Consider the following 26,953-nt stretch of genomic DNA (forward strand, 5'->3'; position numbering starts at 1 on the left):
TTCGATTACCCGCTAGGACACTGTGGAGTCTGCACGCCCTCCCCATGTCTGCGTGGGTTTTCCTCCGGGTGCTCCGGTTTCCTCCCACAGTCCAAAGACATGAAGGTTTGGTGGATTGACCATGATAAATTGTCCTTAGTGACCAATAAAAAAAGGTTAGGAGGAGTTATTGGGTTACGGGGATAGAATTAGAATAGTACAGCACAGAACAGGCCCTTCGGCCCTCAATGTTGTGCCGAGCAATGATCACCCTACTCAAGCCCACGTATCCACCCTATACCAGTAACCCAACAACCCCCATTAACATTATTTTTTAGGACACTAAGGGCAATTTAGCCTGGCCAATCCACCTAACCCGCACATCTTTGGACTGTGGGAGGAAACCGGAGCACCCGGAGGAAACCCACGCACACACGGGGAGGACGTGCAGACTCCGCACAGACAGTGACCCAGCCGGGAATCGAACCTGGGACCCTGGAGCTGTGAAGCATTGATGCTAACCACCATGCTACCGTGCTGCCCAAAATAGGTTGGTTAGGTTGGAAGTGAGGGCTTAAGTGGGTCGGTACAGACTCGATGGGCCGAATGGCCTCCTTCTGCACTGTATGTTCTATGTTCTAAATGACCATTTACTCAGATATGTTTTGGTGGTGTTGGTTAAGCGATAGCATTTGGTCAGCACTCCTGTGCTTTAAATAATGCTTAGGAATATTCTCCACCTCAGTGAGCAGGAGGGGCCTTGATTTAATGTCTTTTTGGAAACGCACCACCTCCACCAATGTATGACTCCTTTAATACTGCACTGGCGTGTCATTCTACATGGTTTGCTCAGGTCCTGGGAGTTGGGCTTGGATCCACAATCTTCTGGTTCAAAGACAAGGCTGCCACCAGTGAGCCAATCTGATATTTATGCAGTGAAAATTCGGTTTATGTATGATGAGCTTAACCAGTTACAGTCTGCAAATTGATTTTGATCAAATTTACCTCCAAAAATACTCCGGTAATCAACGGATTAAGAACCTCTACCTTCTCTTTTGCCTGTAAAGAAAACAGAGCAAGGTATTTTGGGTGTGTACAATTTGCACAGAAAACCTTCAAGAGATAAATGTTGGAATGAAGGACAGTAAAAACATATTAAACCATAGAAAACTGAATCATAGCCAACAAACAGGAAGCATGTAAACTCTCCTCATTCAGCCAAAAGGAGAGTGTAAACCTGATCACAAATTTCATTATCGCCGCTGAAGAGTGAATGAGCACACTTGCTGCGACATCCATTTAATTATTTCTCACTTTTACAAGTTACAAAGTTCTGATAGTGAAGCTGACTTAACAAAACGCAAATATGATAAGCTGACTAAACCTCACTGGATGCAACCTACAGCCATCTACTTGGGACATTGGTGTTGTGATTTCTGTATCACATTGCTAACCACTTTAATAGATTTTATAACTTGATTTGAAGTTCTGCATCAGAGAAAAAAACTCAACTCCTTACCCCCATTCTTGTCAAGCAGGAGGTAAATTGCTTAGAAAGAACAGCCATTTCCTTACACAAGACAACAGTCACCCTGTAAACAGAAACTGGAATTAGAAAAAATGTTCAACAATTCAGAAAAATAAAATATCTGCCGATGAAATTATCCTAGGTTGTTCCCTCTTCCTCCTGGCCCTAAAAAAGTATTCTATCTTTTTCGCTATCATCCATTGAGGAGGGAGGGCTAATCCAACATGGGATAATAATGGAGAAGAGTCAGGACAGCACCGTGGTGCAGGGGTTAGCACTGCTGCCTCACGGCGCTGCGGTCCCAGGTTCGATCCTGGCTCTGGGTCACTGTCCATGTGGAGTTTACACAGTCTCTCCGTGTTTGCGTGGGTTTCGCCCCCACAACCCAAAAGATGTGCAGGGAGGTGAATTGGACACAGTAAATTGCCCGTTAATTGGAGAAAATGAATGAAACTCTCTAAAAAAATAAATAACTGAGAAGAGTCAAAAGAAGAGAACTATTCAAAAAATAAATTTAGAGTACCCAATTATTTTTTTTCCAATTAAGGGGCAATTTAGCATCGCCAATCCACTTATCCAGCACATCTTTTTGGGTTGTGGGTGTGTGACCCACGCAGACACAGGGAGAATGTGAAAACTCCCCACGGACAATGGCCCGGGGTCGGGATAGAACCCGGGTCCTCGGCGCCATGAAGCAGCAGTGCTCATCACTGTGTCACCATGTTGCCCTTAGAAGAGGAGAACTGATGGACATTATCAGTTTGCTTCAACTTATGAGCTTGCAAATTAGAATGCTGTACATTCCATCAAAAACTGCTTACAGACAGCTCCACTTTGTCAGATACATAGTGACAGGGTCCACACATTAGTACCCCAGGCTGTCTCAAAAAGCATTTGGTCATTCACAAGATAGAAAGCTATACTAAACATTTTTAAAGATTATGTTTTATGCTATGTATGATTTTAGTGTCCTTTTTTTAATGGGTTGTCCAACCTGCACGCAACACTAAGTGGCATAACCATCCTCTTATAAAAGTGTTCCATTGCTTGTTTACTCTCTATGTTCCTTTTGATTAAATCTAAAATGTTATGGACTTTTTTTAGTGGTGTTATTTTCCTGACGCTTGAGGTTTATTAGAGGCGTCACTGGGATGGCAGTGCAAAACGGACAAAAGCAAAATCAACATCTCATTTTATACTTTGCCTTTAATAGAAAAATTTCAGGCAAAGAATAAAAGGAGCTGCCGACTAACTCTTTTCTGCTAGCCAACTCTACCAGCTAGATGTTTGTTTCCACAGCTTATTCTGTTCCTCTACTTTCACTACAGCATCTAGTAACACATCTGGGAATGAAGTTCACGATATTCCATTTTTAAGTACATACACGTCAAACTTAAAAATACGAGGCAAGTCTTCTACTCTATCACAACTTTCACATAATAGAAAATTCTAGAAATACTCAAGTCAGGTAGCAGTTGTGGGGCGAGAAACAGAGTTAACATTTCAGGTAAATTACCTTTCATTAAAACTGGGAATAGTTAGAAATGGGTTTCACGTAATTGAAAAAAAAAGGGTTGGCTGAAAAAAGGAACAGGGAAGATCTGTGATAGGGTGAAAATCAGGAGAGGTTAAAATGATCAGCGTGTGGTGTCCCTAATAGAGAGCGGGCTGCATTTTAAGCACTGAATACAGTATACTAAATTGACGGAAGAACATGTAAATCACTTTCACCTGGAAAGGACTGTTTGGGGTCCTTGAACAGTGATGAGAGAGGAGATAAAAGGGCAGATATTACATCCACTGCTCTTGCATGGAAAGGAGCCGTGGGAAGGACAGAATGTTTAGAGCGATTGAGGAGTGGACCAGGTTGTCATGGAGGATATGGCCTCTTCAGAATGCTTAAAGGAGGGAAAGTTGCATTTGGTTGAGGCAGAAATGTTGGAGCTGCTCAATATGGAGGCTGGTGGGTAGAAGGTGAGGACATGGTTCTGGGAGGGATGGAATGGGGCGAGTGCGAAATGCATGACGTGGTTGAGGACGTATCAACCATGGTGGAGTGAATCCTGAGCCGAACAAGAATAGATATATCAGAAGCACAAGAAATATATGGTGGAGGCAGATAAAGGTTATTATTATTAAATGGGGTCATTACAGGAAGTGAGGTGCAAGGATGTGGAATCCCCCAAATACGGCTCTAATTAAGTCAGCCTTTCTGTAGGACACCTGGAACATTCCGCCTTCCAGTCCTACTCGTGTCCCCCTCTCTCACCTCCTTTTCCAGTTTCAACAAATTTGTTTCCAATTTCCATATTTTTCTCACCTCCACATTATCCATCAATGAACTCTTCTCTTTCCTATCGCCATTTTTAGGATTAGGCTATCAATCAATGCTCACTATAAGCCAACTGGATCCTTCAGTTTCCTTGACTACACTTCCTCATGCCTCACTTCCTGCAAAGACTCTATTCTATTCTCTCAGCTTATCCATTTCTGTCATTCCTGCTCTACGATACAACCATCCATACCAGCACTTTGTATATGTCTTCTTTTTTTCCCAACAACTAGGAATCCCCTCCCCCCCACCCACCATGGTTGACAAGGTCCTTGACTGTGTCCGGCCCATTTCCGGAACATCTGCACTCACTCTTTCCCTTCTCTCCCAGAATCGTGTCCTCGCCTCCTTCGCTAACAGCCTCCGTATTCAATAGATCACCTGCCATTTTCACCACCTTTAGCATGATGCTACCACCAAATGCATCTTCCCCTTCCCTCCCAGCATTCTGAAGGCACCATTGCCACCTTAATCCTCAATCATTCCCCTCATCATGTCCCCTTACTGCTGCACCTTTCCAAGCAAGTGCAGGAGATGCAACATCTCTATTTTACTTTTTCACTACCATTGTCCAAGGCTCCAAATATTTGTTCCAGGTGAAAAAATTATTTATGTGTACTTCTTTCAATTTAGTACGCTGTATTCATTGCTCACAATGCAGTCTGCTCTATACGGCGGAGACCACTTTGGGCGACTGCTTTGTGGATCAGTGCGTATTCTTGACCCCAAGCTTCCAGAGGTCGGTCATTTTCATCCTCCATCTTGCTCTCATATAGACTTCTCTGTCTTTGGCATCCTGCAGAATTCTAATGAAGCTCAACGCAAGTTTGGGAAACAACGCCTCATCTCTCAGTTAGGCACTTTATAGTCTTTTGGACTCAGCATTGAGTTCAACAATTTTAATTTGCAATCTCTACACCAATGCCAGTGCCACCACCAACCACACTGCCCGCTGTCCTGTTTGGCCTTGCATCACTAATCCTTTTGTCACTTAATCCCTCCTGTATCCCAAAAATACTTTACACTGTACCTCGGTACACACGACAATAAACAAATCCAATCCAATTATCAGACCTTCTCTTTTGTTCTTTTTCCATCCTCCCATCCTTTCAGCTGTTTAAACCCATCACATTTTTCAACTCTTCCCAGTGAAATATTCACTCAGTTTCTCTGTCTCCACAACTGAATCCTGACCTGCTGAGAATTTCAAGTTTTTATTTCAGTTTTCTGCAGCATTTTACTTCTGTAATAGAGTTAAATTCTCATACTTTGACAGAGTTTTGGCACTGTCCAGTGCGCTCACATCTTTGTCCCGACTGTGAAGAATGAGTACTGCCACTTTATGGAACTGTTCAATGGATCGAGCAGTGAGTTCCGCCAGGCTTCTGATAGCAAATGCATGGATATTCTGTGAATTGTACAGACAAATGATCAATTTTGAGGTTACAACAAACACTGTATTGTCTTTTGACTGTTGAATACCATGCAGCAGGAGATGCAAAAAGTTTCAGATGACATATGGAAATACAATGGATATTTTCACGGTGGAAAATTTGTTTATTTGCAGAATTGTATGCATTGGTGCGTATGTTCCAACACTGCGTCGACTGTTAAAGTGCCTGACTGGCAAACATGCTTACATAGTAAGTAATGCATACTGCATATATTTGCTTAATATATTTCAAAGCATTTGTGAGATTAAGACAATATGTTGTAGAGTTGCTTAAATAATCAGAGTCCCAGCAGCACTATTTTATCATTATGATATTCAAATGCCATATACATCAATAAACTGCTGCCAGCAAGGCTGTCTGAGCCATCATTTATATGAAGCCAGAATTTGCTGTGATAGGGCAGGTAACAGTATGCTGTTAGCTGAGCTTAGATTCAGAAATGTGTCCCCCCCCCCCCCCCCACACACACACACACACACACACACACACACACACACACACACACACACACACAAAGCTGCAGAATATTCCAAGCTGACAAAGTCACAGCAAGAGAAACTGACCATCTTACATCTGAGCGAGCAGGGCAGCTAACAGGTCTGAGGCAGTCTAGGCTGTAGTCTTGACATTTAGGGGTCGGTTCACTCAATTAGATGGACAGCTGGTTCGTGATTTTGAGCGATGCTAACAATTTCTGTATCGGCAGAGGCTACCTCGCCGGTGTGGTGACCCTTAGGTTAAACCATTGCCAGTCGGCTCTCACAAGGGGAGAGCAGCCTATGGTCCTCTGGGACTGTGGCAACATTTTTATTTATCACGCTACGATATGCTAATCAAGTGGTATGACCTGAGAGAAGCAATCCTGATTCTGTTGTGAATGCTCTCTCCAAATTCCTTTCTTTTGACTTCAAAGCAATTGTCAGTTTTGAAGTGTAGTTACAGTTTGGCTATTATTTAAGAAATGTTGCTTTTTGGGACGATGGAGTTGGAACAACAGGCAGCGGCATGGTCTTCTAATTGGGAATCAAAGGGCCCACTGCCCCATCTACTGACCTAAACAACACATTACAGGTGAATCTTACCATCTTTCTTCCAAAGTGTCAGGCTCAGATAGAAAGCTGGCATGTAGCTCTCCAGTTGCAGACTAAGTCTGACTCCAGACCTTGAGCTTCTCGGAGTTAAAAAAAAAATCAGTGGGCATGGTTTACACTGCAAGTCTGGCAGAGCAGGGTCTGATCGAGTTGGAAAGGCTGCCTTCACAGAGATTGGGATCGGCATCCATGAAGGACACCCTGATCAGAACTGACCTGCACCCCATTGAAGGTGTCGCGAGTGCCTCCCACTCAGACTGTGGACGTACTGCCGATATTCCCCCCTCACTGTCTGCTCTCCCCACCCGTGCCTGCAAGCACCACCTCTGTCCGCTTACCCCCACCCCCCTCCCACCCATGCCTGCAAACATCTCCCTCACAGGCCGCTCCCCCGCCCTGTGCCTGCCAGGTACCTCTAACTGTTCACTCCCCACTTTCCCAGTGCCTGCCAGTTCCCCCTCACTGCCCACTCCCTCCTCAATGGTCTCAGCTCTCTCCCCAACCCACCACACAACAGGAACCCCTCCCCAAATCTGGCTTCCCAGAGGGCCTGTCCCTGGCACTGCCCTGACACAGATTGGCACTGCCAGGTTGGCACTGCCTGGGCATGCCCCTCTTCCCCCAGCGGCTGCTGTAGACGTTGTGATGGCGAGGTTATGTATGCAAGGTTTGAGGGATGATCATTAGCATGGGTCTGGGTAATTACATTGGAATGTACTGAAAACCTTTGGATTGGATTGGATTTGTTTATTGTCACGTGTACCGAGGTACAGTGAAAAGTATTTTTCTGCAAGCAGCTCAACAGATCATTCAGTACATGGGAAGAACGAGTATAAATAAAGTTAAAAGTGGATCTGTTGGGGAGAGCCTGCAGAGAGTCGCCTCGCTCCGGCGCCATCATCTTATTAATGAGGCTCTCGATGTTTATGGGTGTGAACCTCATGATATCACCGGCAAGGGGCGTAGGAAATCAGGAACCCTGATCTCTCCGGAGAGAATCACATTTCTCGATTCTCTTTGGACTTCCGTGCTCGTCAGTGATCCTGCACACAGCTAATGCGGGCTAAAATCGTTCCCTATGTCTAGTAATATCTAGCAGGCTTAGGTATTTCTAAAACATGCCCTTAACTCGTATTTTAGCAGAGATGTTATTTCATGTAAAAGAAATATAGAATATGACCAGTGCTAAAATAGATGACTGTGGGCATGCCATATTCATGTGTTAAACATTTTCCAGTAATATTATGGAAGCAACTTCTAAGCTCATTAACCTCCAAGACAAATCTAGTTCTCAAGAATTTTTTTAAAATTTAGAATACTCAATTATTTTTTTCCAATTGAGGGGCAATTTGGTGTGACCAATCCACATAACCTGCACATCTTTGGGTTGTGGGGTTGAAACCCATGCAGACACGGGGAGAATGTACGAACTCCACACGGACAGTGACCCGGGGCTGGGATCAAATCCGGGTCCCCAACGCCGTAGGCAGCAGTGCTAACCACTGTGCAACTGTGCCGCACTCTCAAGAAGTTTCAAAGTCGTTTTCATTACCTCAATTGAAAATGTGTGCTCTTTGCTCACGTCTTCAGGCACAGATCCTTCACTTTGTCCTTTCTTCTCTGGATCTTCTGACATCTCTTCTATTTCCACAGGTGAGATAGAATTTACTTCAATTAAACAAACATGTGCATGCTGTCTGGCCTGAAACAGATACAAGTCTTTAATTATTCAGCATAGCCAAAAAAGTAGAAAATAACTATTCCAGAGTTTGAATTTGGTGCAAATCATAGAGGCGGGGTAGAGGCATATATGTACATTACAGCTGACCCAAAAATGCTTCGCACCTAGGATGGGGAGGTTTTCTTCTCTTTTGAAACTGATGTAACCAAAACTGTGTTGATTATTCCCTGGATCATTCAATGAGTCAGTGTATTTTCTTGTTTCATAATCTCTATGGCAGAATAAAACTATGGCTTGGACATACTGTACTAAAAAGGTTTCTTGACTTTTAAAGAAAACAACTATGTTTAAAAACACGCATCTCAAAACAAAAACATATCTGACATTGCAAAACTGGTTCTGATTAAGGGTCTGTTAAATGTTTGCAGTACTTTCTTGGTTTTATTTCTGTGATTTTTATTTTCTATTTGGGATACTAACATCTTCATAGCAATTTAAAACAGATTGTTTAAAAACAGAAGATTCAGGGAATTTAACAGTATGGAAATAGGCCAATTGACTCACTGGGTTTGATGTTAGCTCTGTCTACCCAACCCTTTAAACTTTTATTTTCAAATTTTGTCCATTTCCTTTACAAAACAAAACTATAATTTCTTCTTCTACCAGTCCCAACAATTGTCTGCATTGAAAGCTCCTAAACTCTTTGTCATTATAGTGATATTAGGGGTGGCATGTAGCGCAGCGGTTAGCACTGGGACTGCGGCGCTCAGGACCCGGGTTTGAATCCCGGCGCTGGGTCACTGTCCGTCTGGAGTTTGCACATTCTCCCCATGTGAAAATGAAAATGAAATGAAAATCGCTTATTGTCACGTGTAGACTACAATGAAGTTACTGTGAAAAGCCCCTAGTCGCCACATTCCGGCGCCTGTTCGGGGAGGCTGGTACGGGAATTGAACCGTGCTGCTGGCCTGCCTTGGTCTGCTTTAAAAGCCAGCGATTTAGCCCAGTGTGCTAAACCAGCCCCTAAATGAAAATCGCTTATTGTCACAAGTGGGCTTCAAATGAAGTTACTGTGAAAAGCCCCTAGTCGCCACATTCCGGCGCCTGTTCGGAGAGGCTGGTACGGAAATTGAACCGTGCTGCTGGCCTGCCTTGGTCTGCTTTCAAAGCCAGCGATTTAGCCCTGTGTTAAACTAGCCCCTCTAGTTTAAACTAGCCCCTCATGTCTGCATGTGTTTCACCCCAACAACTCAAAGATGTGCTGGTTAGGTGGATTGGTCACGCTAAATTGCCCCTTAATTGGATAAGAAAAATAATTGTTACTCTAAAATATAAAAACAAAAATGATAGTGATATTAAATTATTACATTCCAGTTAGTGACTCCCCAGCCAGTATCAATATTCTCCCATATTTACCTTATCAAGACGCATGATAATTTTAGATATATCATCAGATTTTAATAGTTTCTAACAAGTTGAAACTTGAGTTCAAGGCCCCGGACTTCTTCAAGCTTTCTAAAAGTACTCTACCTTAACAGCATGTTACGCAAATAGTTACATGCAATGAGCAAATTCTGCAATATAGGCATGAAAGGCACATTTAATCTCCAAAGCACAGTGTCCCTGCATTGAAAGTACCAGGAAGCATGTGCTAACTTGGCTTGAAAATCCTTCCATGTTAAGTTCCTTTTGTTAACTGATTAAAACCATCTCAAAAACTGAGAACCCCTTTGTGTACACCAGCAATATTGTTATTACTGAATCGTCACTACCACCATCATCACTCCGCAGTATTTGAAGAATTGCATCCTATGAAAGGTACCCTGATTAAATTAAATGGCTTTGATGACGCAATTAGATCAACATGCACTTACTTTGCTCAGTTTGTCAGACGTTGCAGTAATATTCAGCTCGGATAATAATTCAGACAGTTCTTTCACAAATCCAGACCCATCATTCCCTACAAGGCCAATCAAAGAAATTGTTGAAATTAGTAAATCTATCTTTTTAAAAAAGAAATGTTTTCGGGCAGCGCTGGCAAAGCAGTGTTTAATGCCGATTCCTATTTGTTCCAAGGGCATTAAGAGTCAACTCATTAAATAACATTTAGATTGAGGGACTCAGACCACATTGTTATGATCCCAGTTGGTATTACAACTGGATGGGAAGATTCCAGAATGAAACCCTGCCTCAAACAATTGTAACTTTTACTTCTCTTTTAGCAAGCATGGAGGAGCAGAGTCACAGGACTGCTAATTAGTTTTAACACCAAGAATTTTTTAAAAATTAAACATGAAAAGTTTGATTATGACACAATACTCCTTTATTACCTCCTTTGATCCACAAATATATAGTTTTCAAAGATAACAACTCACTCTGAAACCAAATGGCCGGTGCAACTCAACCAATCTTCTATTGACTTCTTCTCAATTCCCCCAGATGATTGTCACGAGTGTTTCCAACCTCTGCTCCCAGAAAGACTTTTAAAATCTTCTTTCAAGCAATGCTTTCCATCAGCTGTTTGCATTAAAAATCCATTTCAGGTTTTCCAACTATCCTTTCAAACAAAGCCCCTACTCCACGTCCAACAAGGAATCCAGCACCAGATTTTCCACCTCTCCTTTCAGGTTTTCTTCATTGCGATTTTCAACATGCATCCATAATTCTACTCAACCCAGATACACAGTCCCCAACAGAATATTGCTACTTCAAATGCTGTTAATAAGGACACCAAATCTTAAGATTGTTTCAGATGTGTGGCTTACCTGTAACTAGCCTCATCAGTTCTTCTTTTTCCAGGTCTACTTTAAAGTCCATAAACAGCACCTTGTTCCCAAAGGCAACTGGTTCTCTTTGTCCCTTTACCGCTCTTCATTTCTCTAGTTTCCTTAACTAGCTATTCTGTTTTCCCGCATTTGTTTTCTTAATCATTACTCCATGGTATGGCTTTTCTTCCAGCAAAACAGAGAGGTGTTCCCTCTCCAGCCTTCTAAAACTAACTGCTATAATTTCAGTTAAGAACACAATCGCAAAAGCTTTCCTACCCTAAAGATGCCCCTGGCTCCTCTGCAAGAACTTTATGCTTCGCCCATCTTTTTTACTTTTTAGGCAGTAATCCTTAGAAGCACACAGTTTGAAATAAAACCAGAAAACCCACATGTACAAACATCTTTGTCTGGCATGAATCTATAGGTTTAGCCTTCTTACAAATCAACACTAAATTAAACCCACTTAAAACTATACCTTATTTCTAATATTTAACAATGTAAATATGGATCACTTAAAACTACCTCTGTTTACCTGACATGTATATCAGGTCTCAAATCACACATTGGCCAGACCAAATGGGGTGGAACGTCCTTTCTTGAAAGACAGTCACCAACCAGTCGGACTTTTATAATATTTCAACAGTGTTGAAGATAACTTTTGTTGCTGCTGGTCCACAACTACTTGATTTAATTAATTTGGTTTCACAAATGTCCATGATGTGATATAAACACACAAGTAATGTAAAACCAGGCAACTGCATGCTAAGTCTACAACAAAAACTGGACAATCACAGCTGGTCTGACAGCATCTGTGGAGAGAAGGGAGTTAATGTTTCGAGTCTGGATGACTCTTTGTCAAAGTCAACTCTTTGTTGAGTCATCCAGACTCAAAACATTAGCAGCATGCTACGGTTGCATGCAGCAACACTCCAAGAGTTAACAAGCCACCAGGTCCAAATGGAACACATTCTGAGGGCAACCAAGGTGATGAAAGAAGCTTAGACCAGAATATTCTCCTTGGGCACGGAGTGGTGCTAGAGAACTGGTGAATTACAGAATTTACACTTTTTTCAAAAAGGGGAGGGGAGTAAACCTAGTAACTGCAGGTCGCCAGCCTAACGTCAGTGATGGGAAAACCACTAGTGATCATTGCAAAGGAGAAAATTAACTCTCACTTGGAGAAGTATAAGTTAATGCGTGACAGTCAGCACAGAGTTATTCAAGGTAAATTGTACCTGACTAATCTCAGAGTTATTTAATGAAGTAACAGTGAGAGTTGATGAAGTTATTGCAGTAAATAGGACAGTGATTATAAAAACAGCCGGAACATTTTACTAAATCTTTACAAATCATTAGTTAGACTTTAGTTGGAACATGGCGGTCATCACACTTTTGTAAAGATGTCAAGACCTTGGAAAGGGTACAGGAATGTAATAGGGTGATTCCAGGGACGAGGGATGTCAGTTGCGTGGAAAGATTGGTGAAGTTGGGATTGTCTTCTCATGGAAGAGAACGTTATTGAGGAATTTGATAGAGGCATTTAAAATTGAAGGATTTTAATATAGCAAGTAGGGAGAAACTGTTTTCTCCGATAAGGATGTCAGTAACCAGAAGTCATGGATTTAAAATAATCCAAAAAGGTAGGTGTACGGTGGCACAGTGATTCGATTCTGACCTCGGGTTACTGTCTATGTGGAGTTTGCACTTTCTCTCAGTGTCTGCATAGGTTTCCTCCAGGTGTTCTGGTTTCCTCCCAAAGTCCAAAGATGCACAGGTTAGGTGGATTGGCCATGCTAAATTACCCCTTAGGGTGGGGTTATAGGAATAGGATGGGGGATTGGGCCGAGGTAGAGTGGTCTTTCAAAGGGCCGGTGCACTCGATGGGCCGAATGGCCTCCTTCTGCACCATAGGGATTCTATGATTATAGGGGAAGGAAGGAAAACAACACCACCCGGAAAAAAAGTTAATATTTGAAATACACTACCTGAAAGGGTGTGGAAAACAGATTACATTGCAACTTTCAAAAGGCACCAGGAGCATGTACTTGAAGAGGACTAATTTCCAGGAGATTCAGGGATTCAGGAGCCAGCGCTACAACACTGGCTTAAACACTGCAGTTTTTGCCATTATTTAAATAGTCTCTTCTACAATTCCTCAATTATTGGTTTATTTGTGTCAAAGAGTAATTATACTTTTATAATTTACGTTCAAAAGAAATTTAAAGCCCCATAGTAAGTAATCTATTTACAACGCAATGTACAGTTAAAATGACTACTGACATTTAAGAGTGAAAGGCTATTCAGACCAAATACAGAAATCATCCAATTCTATTGCCTTACTGAAGTTATTCTAATCTAATTTAAGTTGCAAGGGAAATTATCAGGAGCATCTGGTCAGTAAGTGAATGATAAGTTGAACACATTGAAAAAACATATATAGAAATGAGGAATAATATTAAAAACAGAAAATTGGGGAAATATTCAGCAAGTCAGGCAGCATCAGAGGGTCATCTACTTAACATTGTTCCTCTCCATCAATGCTGCCTGGCCTGCTAAGTGTTCCCGTATTTTTGGTTTTTATTTCAGGTTTCCGCCATGTGCAGCTTTTGGTATTGAAGTTATTTTTCTTTTCACCTTTGTTCTCTTCTTCATCCTCGTCATCAAATTCAACCAAACAAAATGCTTCTTTAATGGCTGCCAACTCCTCTTTCAATTTTTCCAAATCTTCTCCAGACATGGCATTCAGTACCGATTTAACCTACAGAATATAATGGACAGTCCATACATGCATGGTGAGTAGATCTTGGTAAAGAATCATGCCAACACTGGATAAGCAAAATCAATTTCCACATTCTAATGTAAATTTTACATCATTCATATCCAATTAATATAATAAATAGAGGACAGACCAGACCAATGTAAATTTATTATGTTGGGATTTTCTTGCTCCTTATTCACCTTTACTTCGCTCTCACTCGACAAAATCTCCAAAGCTTCCAGATGAGACAGACCTTGAAATTCATCAAACAACATTCCATAATGAGCCTTCTTTTCTGAATCCTCAGAAACCTCATCAGCTGTTTGTTGCTGTTCTTTTTCTTTTGCCTCTCGCAGAACCTACTCAAGAGGAAAATAAGGCATCATCAACTTCAAGATCCTCACCACGCAAGAAAGCGAGTCACACCGTGGTTTAAAGATTAACTGTTATTTCTCCATCTTACCCATGGTCTCATTTGGATCAAGAGGCAAACAAGAGGAATTTATCTCGGGAGCCTTTAAATATGATGATTTAGGGGTGTTTCTATCCAGTTCCTCGCAGGCATAAAAACTCTTCTCGAATCTGCTTAGGGGAGGAGGTGGAGGAATAGTATTCTCACTGGACCAGTAATGCAGAGTCTCAAAGTGATGCTCTGCGTTCGAATCCCACCACAGCAGATGGTGAAATTTGAATTCAATTAAAATCTGGAGTTAAAAGTTTAATGATTGCCATTGTTGATGGTCGTAAAAATCCATCTGGTTCACTAAGGTCCTTGAGGGAAGGATCTCTGCCATCCTTACCTGGTTTGGCCTACATGTGACAGTAATGTAGTTGACTCGTAAATGCCCTTCAGTTCAAGGGCAATTAGGATTGGGCAACAAATCTGTAATTTTCACATTATAAAATCCTATCAGCTGCCTTGATCCAAACTGGGTAAACCTCCTCTAACACTTAATAACTTACTAATACTTTCTACTTAACTCCTAATTGACCCTTCCCACCTCAAGCTTGCCATTTGTCATGGGAGAATCCTTTTAAGAAATGTTTTCTCATCACATGGCTTCAGTGATATCATTGTGTGGGTGGAGCTGGGCTGTGGCACTGGGTTTACTTTTGTTTTTCAGCTGGGAGCTGTTTTGTGGCTTCTGTTTTTTTTTTGCTTTTGTTTTTACATTTGGATGCTGGATTCAGACAGAGAAGTCTTGTCTGGTCTTGTCTCGCTCTGCATTTTAAAAGCTGTTTCCGCAACTTGATAATTTAAAAGAGATAACTGCTTTCTGGGAGGAATTCAAACCTTCTGTTTTGGTAAAAGGGTTTTTTGGTTTACGGGATGTTGTTATTAAATTGAAACAGTAGGGAGATTTATTAAGGGTTACGTATAGAATACTGTAGCTGTGTGGGGTATTCATGTTTGTAGTTGATAAAAATGCTTACTGTGTGTTTGTAAAAATGTTAACTGAATTTGTAGAATAAACTTTGTTTTTGATTAAAAAGTGCTTAAGGCCTTTATACCGGAATAACACTGGAAAGGTAGGTCCTCGTGCTCCTCATTGGATTGGATTTGTTTAATGTCACGTGTACCGAGGTACAGTGAAAAGTATTTTTCTGCAAGCAGCTCAACAGATCCAACCAACCAAAATCTATAAACAGTTGTAGGTCAGGTGAACTCCATGGTATACTTTGTAGTTTTCTAAACGCTGCCCCATAACACATTTCCCACTCGCTGTTGCTCCTGATCTGAATTAGGTAAGATTTTTTATTGACATGGAAGTCAATGGTTATGGGGAGCAGACAAGAAGATGGAGCTGAAACCACAATAAGCTCAGACAAGATCTTATCCAATGGCAGAGTAGAATCAAAGGATCAAATTGTCTATTCCTGCTCCTACGTTTCATGTTCCTCCCACTCACCACCCCCCGCCCACTTGCTGTTTCCATCCCTGGCCCTCCTGCTTGCCACTTCCCTTTCTGATCCTCCCACTCACTGACCCTCCTGCTCGCTGCTTCCTGCCCCATTCCCCCCTCTCCCTCATACTGAGGGTATGGGAGAGAGAAGGGGCCTGATTTTAAGGGGGGATTGAACATACTCTAATTGTGCTAATACACATGAACTAGGAGGAGCAGGCAATTGAGCTCCTCGAGCTCACTCCACCATTCAATATGATCATGGCTGATCTTAAACAAGGCAACTCTATTTGAGGAATGTTTCTAATTTGCAAACCCTGCTAAACACAATTGTGCTATTAGAATGGGCTATAAACGGATGTAACTTATATCACCTGCCTCTCATGACACCTCATTCCCACGCAATCTCAAACAGCTCCTTTACTACCTACTTTCCAATAAAGGTAGACCGTAAATTTCAGTACATAATCAACTTCAGTACATATTTATTTCATAGCTAAGTTGATTTCCACAAACGTGTAGACATACATAACCACAACTTAGACTCAAAAATTAACCAATATTTCCATATTACTTAGTATTAAAAGGATATTTGGGGACTTAGTATTAAAAGGATATTTGGGGAGTTATCAGTTTAAATTCTTGCAAGACTGCTCTATATTCCATAAATAATCATACCCCAGCATAAATTGCTGAAATGCAGTTTTATGCGACTACAAATATAATTAGTAGCATTATGCCATTGCAGTATCAGTTATGTCATTGCACATTTGTTTAGATGATCGACAATTGTCATGCAAGTGACAAGTCCCAATCCTGATAAAAAACAATGATTTTATTTTAGTCACTGCCAAGGTTTAGAGAATACCTGAGACAATGTGGTCGTCCTGTACATTAGTCCTCTTGTCTTCTTGAATCCAGGATCTCCTTCTGCAATAACATCCATGGTCTTTTTCCCAATAAACTCAAGTGCATCCAAACCACCACTTAGTACAGTTTTTCCCTGAAAATAAAGTGATGTACATAATCCTTATTATTGTCACAAGTAGGCTGACATTAACACTGCAATGAAGTTACTGGGAAAAGTCCCTAGTCACCACATTCCGGCACCTGTTCGGGTACAGAGGGAGAACTCAGAATATCCAATTCACCTGACATGCAAGTCTTTTGGGAGTTGTGGGAGGAAATTGGAGTGCCCAGAGGAAATTCACACAGACACAGGGAGAACGTACAGACTCAGCACAGACAGTGACCCATGCTAGAAATCGAACCTGGGACCCCGGCGCTGTGAAGGAACAGTGCTAACCACTGTGCTACCATGCCACCTATATTTACATTGCATCTGATGAACATATACAGAAAAGTTTTGATTAAAAACAATGATCAGAAAGCACCAGTATGGTTTCAACTTTGATGCTTTATACTGCAAAATGTGAAGTTCATTTACCTATCTAGTCAATGGATAAATTGGTACTCTGAAATTTCAATATATATTCTTGATAATTATTCCAGCCCAAAAAGTTCCACTATTAAATTGTAAAATTATATTAGGGGCCTCATGGTAGCATGGTGGTTAGCATCAATGCTTCACAGCTCCAGGGTCCCAGGTTCGATTCCCGGCTGGGTCACTGTCTGTGTGGAGTCTGCACATCCTCCCCGTGTGTGCGTGGGTTTCCTCCGGGTGCTCCGGTTTCCTCCCACAGTCCAAAGATGTGCGGGTTAGGTGGATTGGCCATGCTAAATTGCCCGTAGTGTAAGGTTAATGGGGGGATTGTTGGGTTACGGGTATACGGGTTACGTGGGTTTAAGTAGGGTGATCATTGCTCGGCACAACATTGAGGGCCGAAGGGCCTGTTCTGTGCTGTACTGTTCTATGTTCTATATTTAAAAAATCTAAACTAAGCTCTTTTTAAGTTATATTAAAGGCATACTCTGCATTGTTACTTGGAGTTATTGTGAACAGATAAACCTATGATATAATTGGACAGGTGAGCAGTACATCTGCTGCACATGCTGAGTCTTTGAACATTTGTAAGGCAGAGGTGGACAGAGTTTTGATAAGTATGGGTGGGGTGGGGGAGGGGGAAGCGGATAGGTTATTGGGGTTAGGTGGATGCAGATTTGTGGTTACCATCAGATCAGTCATGATCTAATTAAATGGTGGAGCAGGGCTAAGGGGCTGAATGGCCTACTCCTGCTCCTTGTTCGTATGATGATGTAACAACATTGTTTAGAATGATAAACGTCAGGAATTCTCCCCAACATTTTTCAACATTTGAGTAAATCGGCACAGTGACAAGCACCACCAGAGACCCGGGTTCAATTCTGGGTGACTGTGTGGAGTTTGCACTTTTTCCCTGAGTCGGCACGGGGTCCTCCGGGTGCTTCGTTTTCCTCCTACAGTCCAAAGTAGTGCAGGTTAGGTGTACTGGCCATGCTAAATTGTCCCTTAGTATCCAAAGATGTATAGGTTATGTGGGGGTTATGGGTTTGCAAGGAAAAAGTGGAGGAGTTGGCCTACCTAGGGTGCTCTTTTGGAGGGCTGGTGCAGACTCGATGGGCCGAACGGCATCCTTCTGCACTGCAGGAATTATTTTTTTCCAAATAAATTTAGAGTATGCAATTATTTTTTTTCCAATTAAGGCGCAATTTAGGGTGGTCAATCCACCTACACTGAACATTTTTTTGGGTTGCGGCGGTGAGATCCATTCAGACACGGGGAGAATGTGCAAACTCCACACGGACAGTGACCCAGAGCCGGGATCAGACCCGGATCCTCGGCACTGTGAGGCAGCAGTTCTAACAACACTGTACGGATTCTACGGTAACCATTATCCATATATTTTGAACTTTTATAATGTGAAGAAAGAATCCTGATGCAGCATACGAATATCAATCTAAAGGCGTGGGAATAGTTTAGTTAAAACTAGAGTTCAGAGAAAAGATTAGGCACGTGGTAAGGTGTGGAAAGACTGATTCACTGACCATCATATAAAGGGCATTGGCTATCGGTTGAATAAAAGACATACTCACAGTGCTCTGAACTGCACTAGTGATGGTAGAAAACATTCCAAATGCTCCACCAATTGGAGAGGACGTTACGCTCTCAGCTTTCGGACTTTCCTTAAAGTTCTCTAATTCTGCCGTTTCCAAAGAAGAAACAAGTTTGCAAGTTTTAGAATGATTTATTCAAATCAAATAGACCACACATCATGTAATGACATTTATGCAAGCATCAACAGAGAACTTTCTGCCATTCCACCTCACTTTCCTCCCTCCAAGAGGTTTCTTAAAACCTTCCTCCTTGATCAGGTTTTTTGGTCATCTGTCCTAAAATCTCATTAAACAAAATGGTGCAGATGCTATAAATTATGGAAAATGCTACAAATACTCAGGGTCTGGCAGCATCACTGGAGAGAGGAGCAGAGTTAGCATTTAAGGTAAAATGTTCTTCACAGACTCTATCTGACCAGCGGAGAGCTTCTAGCATTTTCTGTTTATATTTCTAGTATTTCATTCTGTGATGAAGCATCCAATTCTGTTTCAACATGTTCCAGTGAATGAGATGTTTTACTATATAAAGGGCACCATATAAAGGCAAATTGTTCATAGTGTAAAGGTGTATCATGACTTAAGAAAGGTTGGGAGCCACTGCCCTAAACCATTATAAAGACTCACATGATGGTGATGATCTGCAGGAGATTGTTGTATAATAACTTTTTTAAATCTTCAGAATTTTATTGAATATTATAGAAATCTTACGAAGAAAGTTTCCATTGCAGTTTGCTTTCTGAAAAACATATCTGGCTTGTTATCTCTGCCAAGGATATGTCTCTAGCACAGGAATTCTTATGATCCATATGTAAATCAACCAAAACAGGCTTTTTTTTTGGGGGGGGGGGCACTTTGGACAGAAAGAGTCCTTTCAAGTGATCTGTGCTGCCTAGTCTTCTTCAGATGGAGGAAGAACTGGAACAAGAGTTTCCTAGCATCTTGGTTAGAAGAAAGTGAACAAGAGAGAAATAGAACAGAGAAGAGATTGCCATCGCCAGCTGCGGAAATCGGCCCATAGAGTCTGCACCAGCACTTGGAAAGAGCAGAAAGAGCACCCTACCCAAGCCCACACCTCCACCCTATCCCTATAATCCAGTAACCCCACCCAACATTAAGGGCAATTTTGGACACTAAGGGCAATTTAGCATGGCCAATCCACCTAACCTGCACATCTTTGAACTGTGGGAGGAAAGCGGAGCACCCGGAGGAAACCCATGCAGACACTGGGAGAACGTGCAGACTCTGCACAGACAGTGACCCAAGCCAGGAATCGAACCTGGGACCCTGGAGCTGTGAAGTAACAATGCTAACCACTGTGCTACCATGTCTCCCAGCACATCAATAGTTTTAAACTAGAAGAGGGAATACATAAAAGTTCAGCATCAATCTATAGTAAATACAATAAATAAGGAGGAATGCAAAATTATTCTGACCTTCAAGATTGACTATATTTGGGGGCAGCACGGTGGCACAGTGGGTTAGCCCTGCTGCCTCACGGCGCCGAGGTCCCAGGTTCGATTCTGGGTCACTGTCCGTGTGGAGTTTGCACACTCTCCCCGTGTCTGCGTGGGTTTCGCCCCCACAACCCAAAAATGTGAAGAGTAGGTGAATTGGCCACACTAAATTGCCCCCTTAATTGGAAAAAATAATTGGGTAATCTAAATTTTAAAAAAAAGATTGACTATATTTGCAGATTCCATCTCAATGTTCCTTATAGCATCTTCACCTTTAACCCTAAAACAGGTTTAATCATTGATCGAGGCTAACTTTTCAGAATTCAGAGATAGTTCTGTTGTCATCACCTTTGTCTCCATCAGACACTTTCACTTCTGTTGAAACATCTGTGGGACTGGGAATCCCAAGAGAAGACTCAGCTTTTTCAATCACGTGGGAAATCCCATGACCTGTAGTAATAAAAACAAAAGACAGGAAGCCAAGAGATAAATAAGTTAACAAAGCAAGCCATTCAGTGTCACCAAATTATGAGGTAAGAAACACATTAATAACCAATGGCGGAAGCCAAATTATTAAGGCGTTGTCATCAACAATGTATTTATCCTTCTGAAATGATTCACCTCTTCCATTTACTTTTTATTAGAATACAAATGTAATAAATGTATCAACATTAGCTTAAGTTATTTTCTCCTCTTCACTGAAATCATCTTAAGCGTCTTTTTCTATCTCCTTTGGCTTTTGAGGACCACTACACTATCCATAATTTCTGCATCAGTGTGTGCGAACAGTGTGTATCACTTCAGCCTACTTATCAGCTTTAAGCCACTGTTCTCTCTCACATATGCAAAGTGAGTGTATAGAAGGAGTTTCATTCACTATTTCCATAATTTTGGATAATATATTTTTTCTAGGCCTTACATTAAAAATGTTTAAAATCTTCTTCATCAAAAGAGCCTTCCGCAGACATAACACTCGGCAACATTTTTCTCCCAAGTCATGCCCAATGTTGCAATTTCAGTCTCCAACTGAACCAGTCTCCACAGTTTTAAATTGAGACAGATGCGCCGTTACTGGTTCACAGTTTCTTATGTCTACATCATGATTAGCTAACGGAGTGCCCTTTGGTGTTTCCTACAACTCCGTCTACACTCTTTCTGTCTCCCGTGTAATGCAGTCAGTCTTTTCTGACCGTCCAATGAATATTTAATCAAATTTCGAGGATCTTCTGCAGCCAAACTACAAGCAGTATTGTCAATGCGGACATAAATTTTTGATTCATTTCTAACTAATAAACAATCTTCAACCCCTCCAACTATACATTCTTTCTTGTCCTTCACATGGCTACCTTCAGTAACAAGTGTTGCTGAAGGTTCAACCCTCTCAAGAGTGGGTTAATTTTATATGTACCATTCTTTGTGTTGCAGTTTTTACCTCCTCATCAGAGCTTTCCTAATCACAGCCCTTATCCCCACATGATAATACGGACTGAAAAAATTTGTGCTTTCCAGATTGCATTGTTCTTTTTTGCTTTCAGAATCAGGGGATAGCACGTTACTGGCTCTACGTGCTTTTTGGTTATTGTTAACAGATGCGGCGGCAAAACCATCACACGATTCTACGTCCACATTTCTCTTAATTTTTAAAAGGAATTGATTACTGATTAGTGCATCTCCTTTGCTGTTTGCTTCCTTTATCTCGAAGAGGCACTGTGGACCTTGAAAAGGATGTGGGTTAACCAGCCTTTTGATTGGCATCACTTCACAACCCTTACTGTCCTCGTTCTGACGAACCGATGCCATGACATTATATATACTTTCCTTCAAAGCAGGTATACTCTGGGAAATATTTGCACCTGGAATGAATGGCAATGAATTTACTGTAAGAGGCTGTAATAACTTTCTTTTGGAAAATTCCAATTCACTTTCTTCTTCCAATTTGCGGACTTCATTCCTAGCTTTGGAAGAATTATTTGCTATTTGTTCAAGATTAGATAGTGACAGATCTATTCGGTAACAGCTGTTGTCATTACTTCATAATCAAAAACAAAATCGGATTCAGAGATCTCGGCTGACTCTTCAGACTTTAATTGCTATTAATTTGGACTCCTCTTTCTTACGGTCACCTTCGGCTTTAGAGTTTCCAGAATCTGATTCTCCACTGAATTTTACCTTTGACAAGACTTAGGGAATCATTCCTGTAGAGAAACATTCATCCGTATCAGCCAAAATAGATTCACTACCATTGTCATTTGATACGTGATCAACGTCTTTCAACATTTCTTTCTTTGAGTCACTTACTGGCCAATAAGTTTTCCTAATTTGCACATGTTGCACATTGCATCTCATGTACTATCTATAGTAGGTTCCTCAGGCTCTCTGCAATTATAGGTGAAGCTATAATCTTCACTCCTGCCAAATCATTCCCCAAAAGTAAATCTACTCCATCAACTGGTAACTCCTTAACCACTCCCAACACCGACTGGACCTAAATCACACTCCATTATTCTTTATACAATAGAATTGGAATATAATCTCCACCTATCCCCTTCACAAAAGCAGGCAGCATAATCGAAGACCCTTTCCACCCGGCTTACTCATTCTTCCAACTTCTTCCATCAGGCAGGAGATACAAAAGTCTGAGAACACGCACAAACAGATTCAAAAACAGCTTCTTCCCCGCTGTTACCAGACTCCTAAACAACCGTGGGTTATGGACTGACCTGATTAATACTACACTCTTGTATGCTTCACCTGATGCCGGTGTCTATGTATTTACATTGTGTACCTTGTGTTGCCCTATTATGTACTTTCTTTTTATTTTATTTTCTCTTCATGTACTAAAGGATCTGTTTGAACTGCTCGCAGAAAAATACACTACCTTGGCGCACGTGACAATAAACAAATCCATCCAAGGAAAGTTAAATGCACTAATCCCTCAGCTTTCATTGAGCTCTCTGAAAAACCAAGTCCTTCTCCAGTAAGAGAGTTTGAGTAGCACCTGTGTCCCTTAAGATAGTTATGGGTTTGGCTACTTCAGTTGAAGAAAATGGGGTGATCTTCCCCGTAGACAGAAACAGGGCGTATCTCTTATCTACCTCATTCCTCAGAACTGCTCCAACAGCATTGTTTATCTCAGGTCTCCTCGGTCCAGTTAAAGCTACTTTAGTTCTCCACTTTTGTCCCCTTTACGGAATCCACCTTATGAATTCCCATAAATTCCACGGGCTTCCCTTGCAACTTCCAACATGCTGAACGAACCTGTCCCTCCTTGTTACAGTTTGCCAAGTCTCACCGCCAATCTCAGTACCTTCCTTCCTGATCTGAGGAGGAGATCTCAGAGCATTCCAAACTATCCATTCTTTACCTTGGCCTTCCTTTCATTCTCTCATTTCCTATCCTTTTTAAAAGTTTGGGGGTGATGGAACAAAGGTGATGGATTAGCTCATAATCATCAACCATAATTGCTGCCTGCCTAGAAGTCTTCACCCTCTGTGCTTACTGTAGACTGTAGGAGGTAGGGAATTATTAAATTCCTCAAAGAGAATGACCTCTCAGAGCGTCATAGGTAATTTCAATTCTCAACGCTCATACCCACTCATCAAAATTGTTCTGCTTAACCCTTCCATAAGTCTGACCCGGCACTCTCCTTAAATTCTAACACTTTTGCCTATATGCCTCGGGAACCAATTCATATGCATACAGAATAGCCTGTTTCATCTCATCATAATTCTTACACACTCTTAATCAATAGGAAGGACCCTTACACTATACATGTCGACTGTCACTAAATACCTAAAATTGTCAACTGTCCATGATAGGCTATAGCGATGAAAACTGGCTACCACATACTCTGTGGACTTCAAATCCTGATGCAAAAATTCCAAAATTAAGACAGAAGATGCAAACTAGCAGGAAATAAACATTTATCTAGTTGTTCCCATTTTAGATGCCTTAGCTCTGCATTGCATAAGTTTATCCAGGAACAAAAAAATTTACATACATGCATGGAAACATACATAGAAAATAGGAGGCCCTTCAGCCCTTCGAGCCTGCTCTGCCATTCATCTATCACTCTCAATTCTGAAATATCCAGCGACTGAGCATCCACAACCCCTGATATAAAAAATCATGGCTGATCATCAAGTTCAACACCCAGATCGCGCCTTCCCGCCATATCTCTTGATTGTTTAGCCCCAAGAGCTATATCTAATTCCTGTTTGAAATTACACATTTTGGCTACTTTCTGTGGTCGTGAAAATTTACAATAGTCTCTTACCAGGTTGACATTTTATACTCAGTATCCTTGATGTAACTACTTCATTTCATTTATCAACTGAAGCTGTAAACTAGCTTTGTAGGATAAACTGTTCAGCAATATGTTTAAGAGCAGCAGTGAACTCACCAACAGATGCCACTGTGGCTGTTGCTGTAGTAAGCAGTGACTTTCCCCAATTGCCCCAGTAGCCCCAACTTGCTGCCTCTTGACTAGAGAGCTCTTGTGCCTGCAAAAGAAATGAACAAGGGCTGCGGGGAATTAGACAATAAAGTATATTTTTAAATTTTAAGTCACTAACATTTATAGCTAAGTTCTGGCATTTAAGTAGAGCAACACTGAAGCACTGTCAAACAAAGACAAGTCAATATTTGTAGGGTAAATTAATATTTCCTGAAAATTATCACAAATATTCAACCTCTAACATTGCTTACCTTGTCAGGAACTGCCGAGGGTTGTTGTTCAGTCAACCCAGGTTGGCTGGATCCCTTCGATTCTGGTCTCTTTCTCGTCATATTGATCGACTCCTTTCCTTGACTTGTACTGCTTTCATGAATGCTATCAGCAGACTCGCGGCTCTCATTTTGGGCATTGTCTGTAGTGTACTTGCTAATTTCAGTCTCAGATTGCTGTTCTAATGCAACATTTTGTTTGCACTCTTTTTCCCTAACTGCTGTTACGTTAACAGAACTTCCTTCTGGAGCCACAGGCTGTTCATTCACCTCAGTCATTCCTGTATCCGTCACTTCTGACATACCTGTAAATAAATGAATAAATCACTTCATAAGAGCATAAGAAACAGGAATAGTTTATATGGCCCAGCAAGCCAGCTCCACTATTAAACAGCATCATGGCTGAACTTCTATCTGCCCCCACCAGATATTCCTAGATTCCATTAATGTCTAAAAATCTATCACTCTCAATTCTGAAATCTCCAGCGACTGAGCATCCACAACCCCGGATATAAAAAAACAAAAGATTATTTAGAGATAAAAGATTTCTCCTCATCGTATTCCTAAACAACTAACCTGGCCTTATCCTGAGATAATGGGTTCGAGAGTTAGACTCTACAGCCAGAGGAAACAGCTGCTCAGCATCTACCCTATCAAGCTCTCTCAGAATTCATTAAATTTTAAGGAGATCACCTCTCTTTCTTCTGGACTCCAGAAACGATCGGCCCATTCTACTCGCACCCTTCTTATAGCTCAGGAAGCAATCCAGTGAACCTATATTGCACCCCCTCTTAAGGCGCAAAGATCTTGCCTCAGGTAGATTTGTCAAATATGATTTTCCTTTCATAAAACCACATTGGCTTTGCCTAATAATATTATGATTTGCTAAGTACTCTGTCACCAAGTTCCTAATAATAGATTCTAGCATTTTCCCTACCAATGAGGTTAACTCTCTCTCCTTTCTTGAACAGTGAGATTACACTTTTTATTTTCATGGGGTTCATTCTGGAATGCAAGGAATTTTGGAACATCAAACCAATGCATTACTCTTTCTGCAACCGGTTGTTTTAAATTCCTAGAATGTAGGCAATCAGATGTTGGAGAATTGTTGAATTTTTATTTCAACCAGTTGGTGTTAATAAATTTAAAACATAGTAGGATTTAAATCACGGAGGTGATAAAGGAGTATATTACTTGAAGTAGTTTTTACTCCTTACAAAATAATCAGGGCAGATCTTTGTGTACCAGGCATAATAATAAAGTTTCTTGCATATTTTAACACTACATTTCATTTACAATAGGTAGAGTTCATCAATTTTACTTGATAGAATATTTTTACCACCGAATCCTTACGAAAAAGGGAATAACATGCCAGTAAATCTAGAACTAAAAATGAGGCAGGAGCTACAAAACCCCAAGAAAGAAATTTAGACATTTTTCCTCTGTTTTTTGCTTATTATTTTGATAGTGTACTAAAGGGCTAGGTGACATCTCTACTTAAAAAATTCTCATGAAGTTCAACAATTTATACTGATATGGTGCACTTAACATAATGAAACATTCCAAGGTTTCTATACAGAACCATTATAAAATAAAGTATGACATAAGACACAGAGGGAGCTATCGGGCCAGATGCTCAAAAGCTTGGTCAAAGAGGTAGATTTTAAGAAGTGTCTTAAAAAGGGAATGTGAGGTAGAGAGGCACAGAGGTGTAGGGAGCATATTCCAAAGGTTAAATTTTGGATGGCCCCAAATTTACACAGGATAGATTGTGGGAGACCAGCTAGGAATATATTGAGACAGTTGAATCTGGAGGCAACAATGGCATGAATGAGGGCTTCAGCATCAGATGAGTTGAGACAGGTGGGGATGTTGGGCAACGTTACAGAGGTGGAAACAGACACTTAGCGATTGCACGACTATGAGCTCGGATGTTAATTTTGGGATCAAATGTGACACCAAAATTACGAACAAACTGGCTTATTCTCAAACTGTTGCCAGGGAGAGGGATGGAGACAGTAGCTGGAGAAATAAGTTTGTAGTAGGACTACATCCCAGGGTTGTAAAAGACGTAGCTGAGGAGATTGTGGAGGTATTGGTGGTGATCTTTCAGGAATCACTGGAGGCAGGAAGGGACCCAGAGGACTGGAAAGTGGCTAATGTAATGTTTAAGTAAGGAGGGAGGCAGAAGACGGGAAATTAAAGGCCAGTTAGCCTGACTTTGG

General features: G+C 41.3%; 1 protein-coding gene across 2 annotated transcripts in view; it reads right to left on the reverse strand.

The window, feature by feature from the left end:
- fam114a2 (family with sequence similarity 114 member A2) overlaps positions 1-26,953 on the reverse strand; it is a 36,402-nt gene that overhangs the window by 6,585 nt on the left and 2,864 nt on the right. For both annotated transcript variants that reach the window (XM_038795800.1, XM_038795799.1), the window contains exons 2-13: positions 24,711-25,033; positions 24,406-24,505; positions 20,352-20,453; positions 18,529-18,635; positions 16,364-16,498; positions 13,792-13,950; positions 13,468-13,591; positions 9,940-10,025; positions 7,937-8,086; positions 5,108-5,247; positions 1,499-1,571; positions 985-1,038 (exon numbers count right to left, since the gene is read on the reverse strand). In XM_038795800.1, coding sequence (XP_038651728.1) covers positions 985-1,038; positions 1,499-1,571; positions 5,108-5,247; positions 7,937-8,086; positions 9,940-10,025; positions 13,468-13,591; positions 13,792-13,950; positions 16,364-16,498; positions 18,529-18,635; positions 20,352-20,453; positions 24,406-24,505; positions 24,711-25,031 — 1,551 coding nt within the window. In that variant the 5' untranslated portion in view covers positions 25,032-25,033. The remainder of the gene's footprint in view (positions 1-984; positions 1,039-1,498; positions 1,572-5,107; positions 5,248-7,936; positions 8,087-9,939; positions 10,026-13,467; positions 13,592-13,791; positions 13,951-16,363; positions 16,499-18,528; positions 18,636-20,351; positions 20,454-24,405; positions 24,506-24,710; positions 25,034-26,953) is intronic.

This window comes from Scyliorhinus canicula, chromosome 4 (assembly GCF_902713615.1).
Source record: "Scyliorhinus canicula chromosome 4, sScyCan1.1, whole genome shotgun sequence".
NCBI classification, from domain to species: Eukaryota; Metazoa; Chordata; class Chondrichthyes; order Carcharhiniformes; family Scyliorhinidae; genus Scyliorhinus; species Scyliorhinus canicula.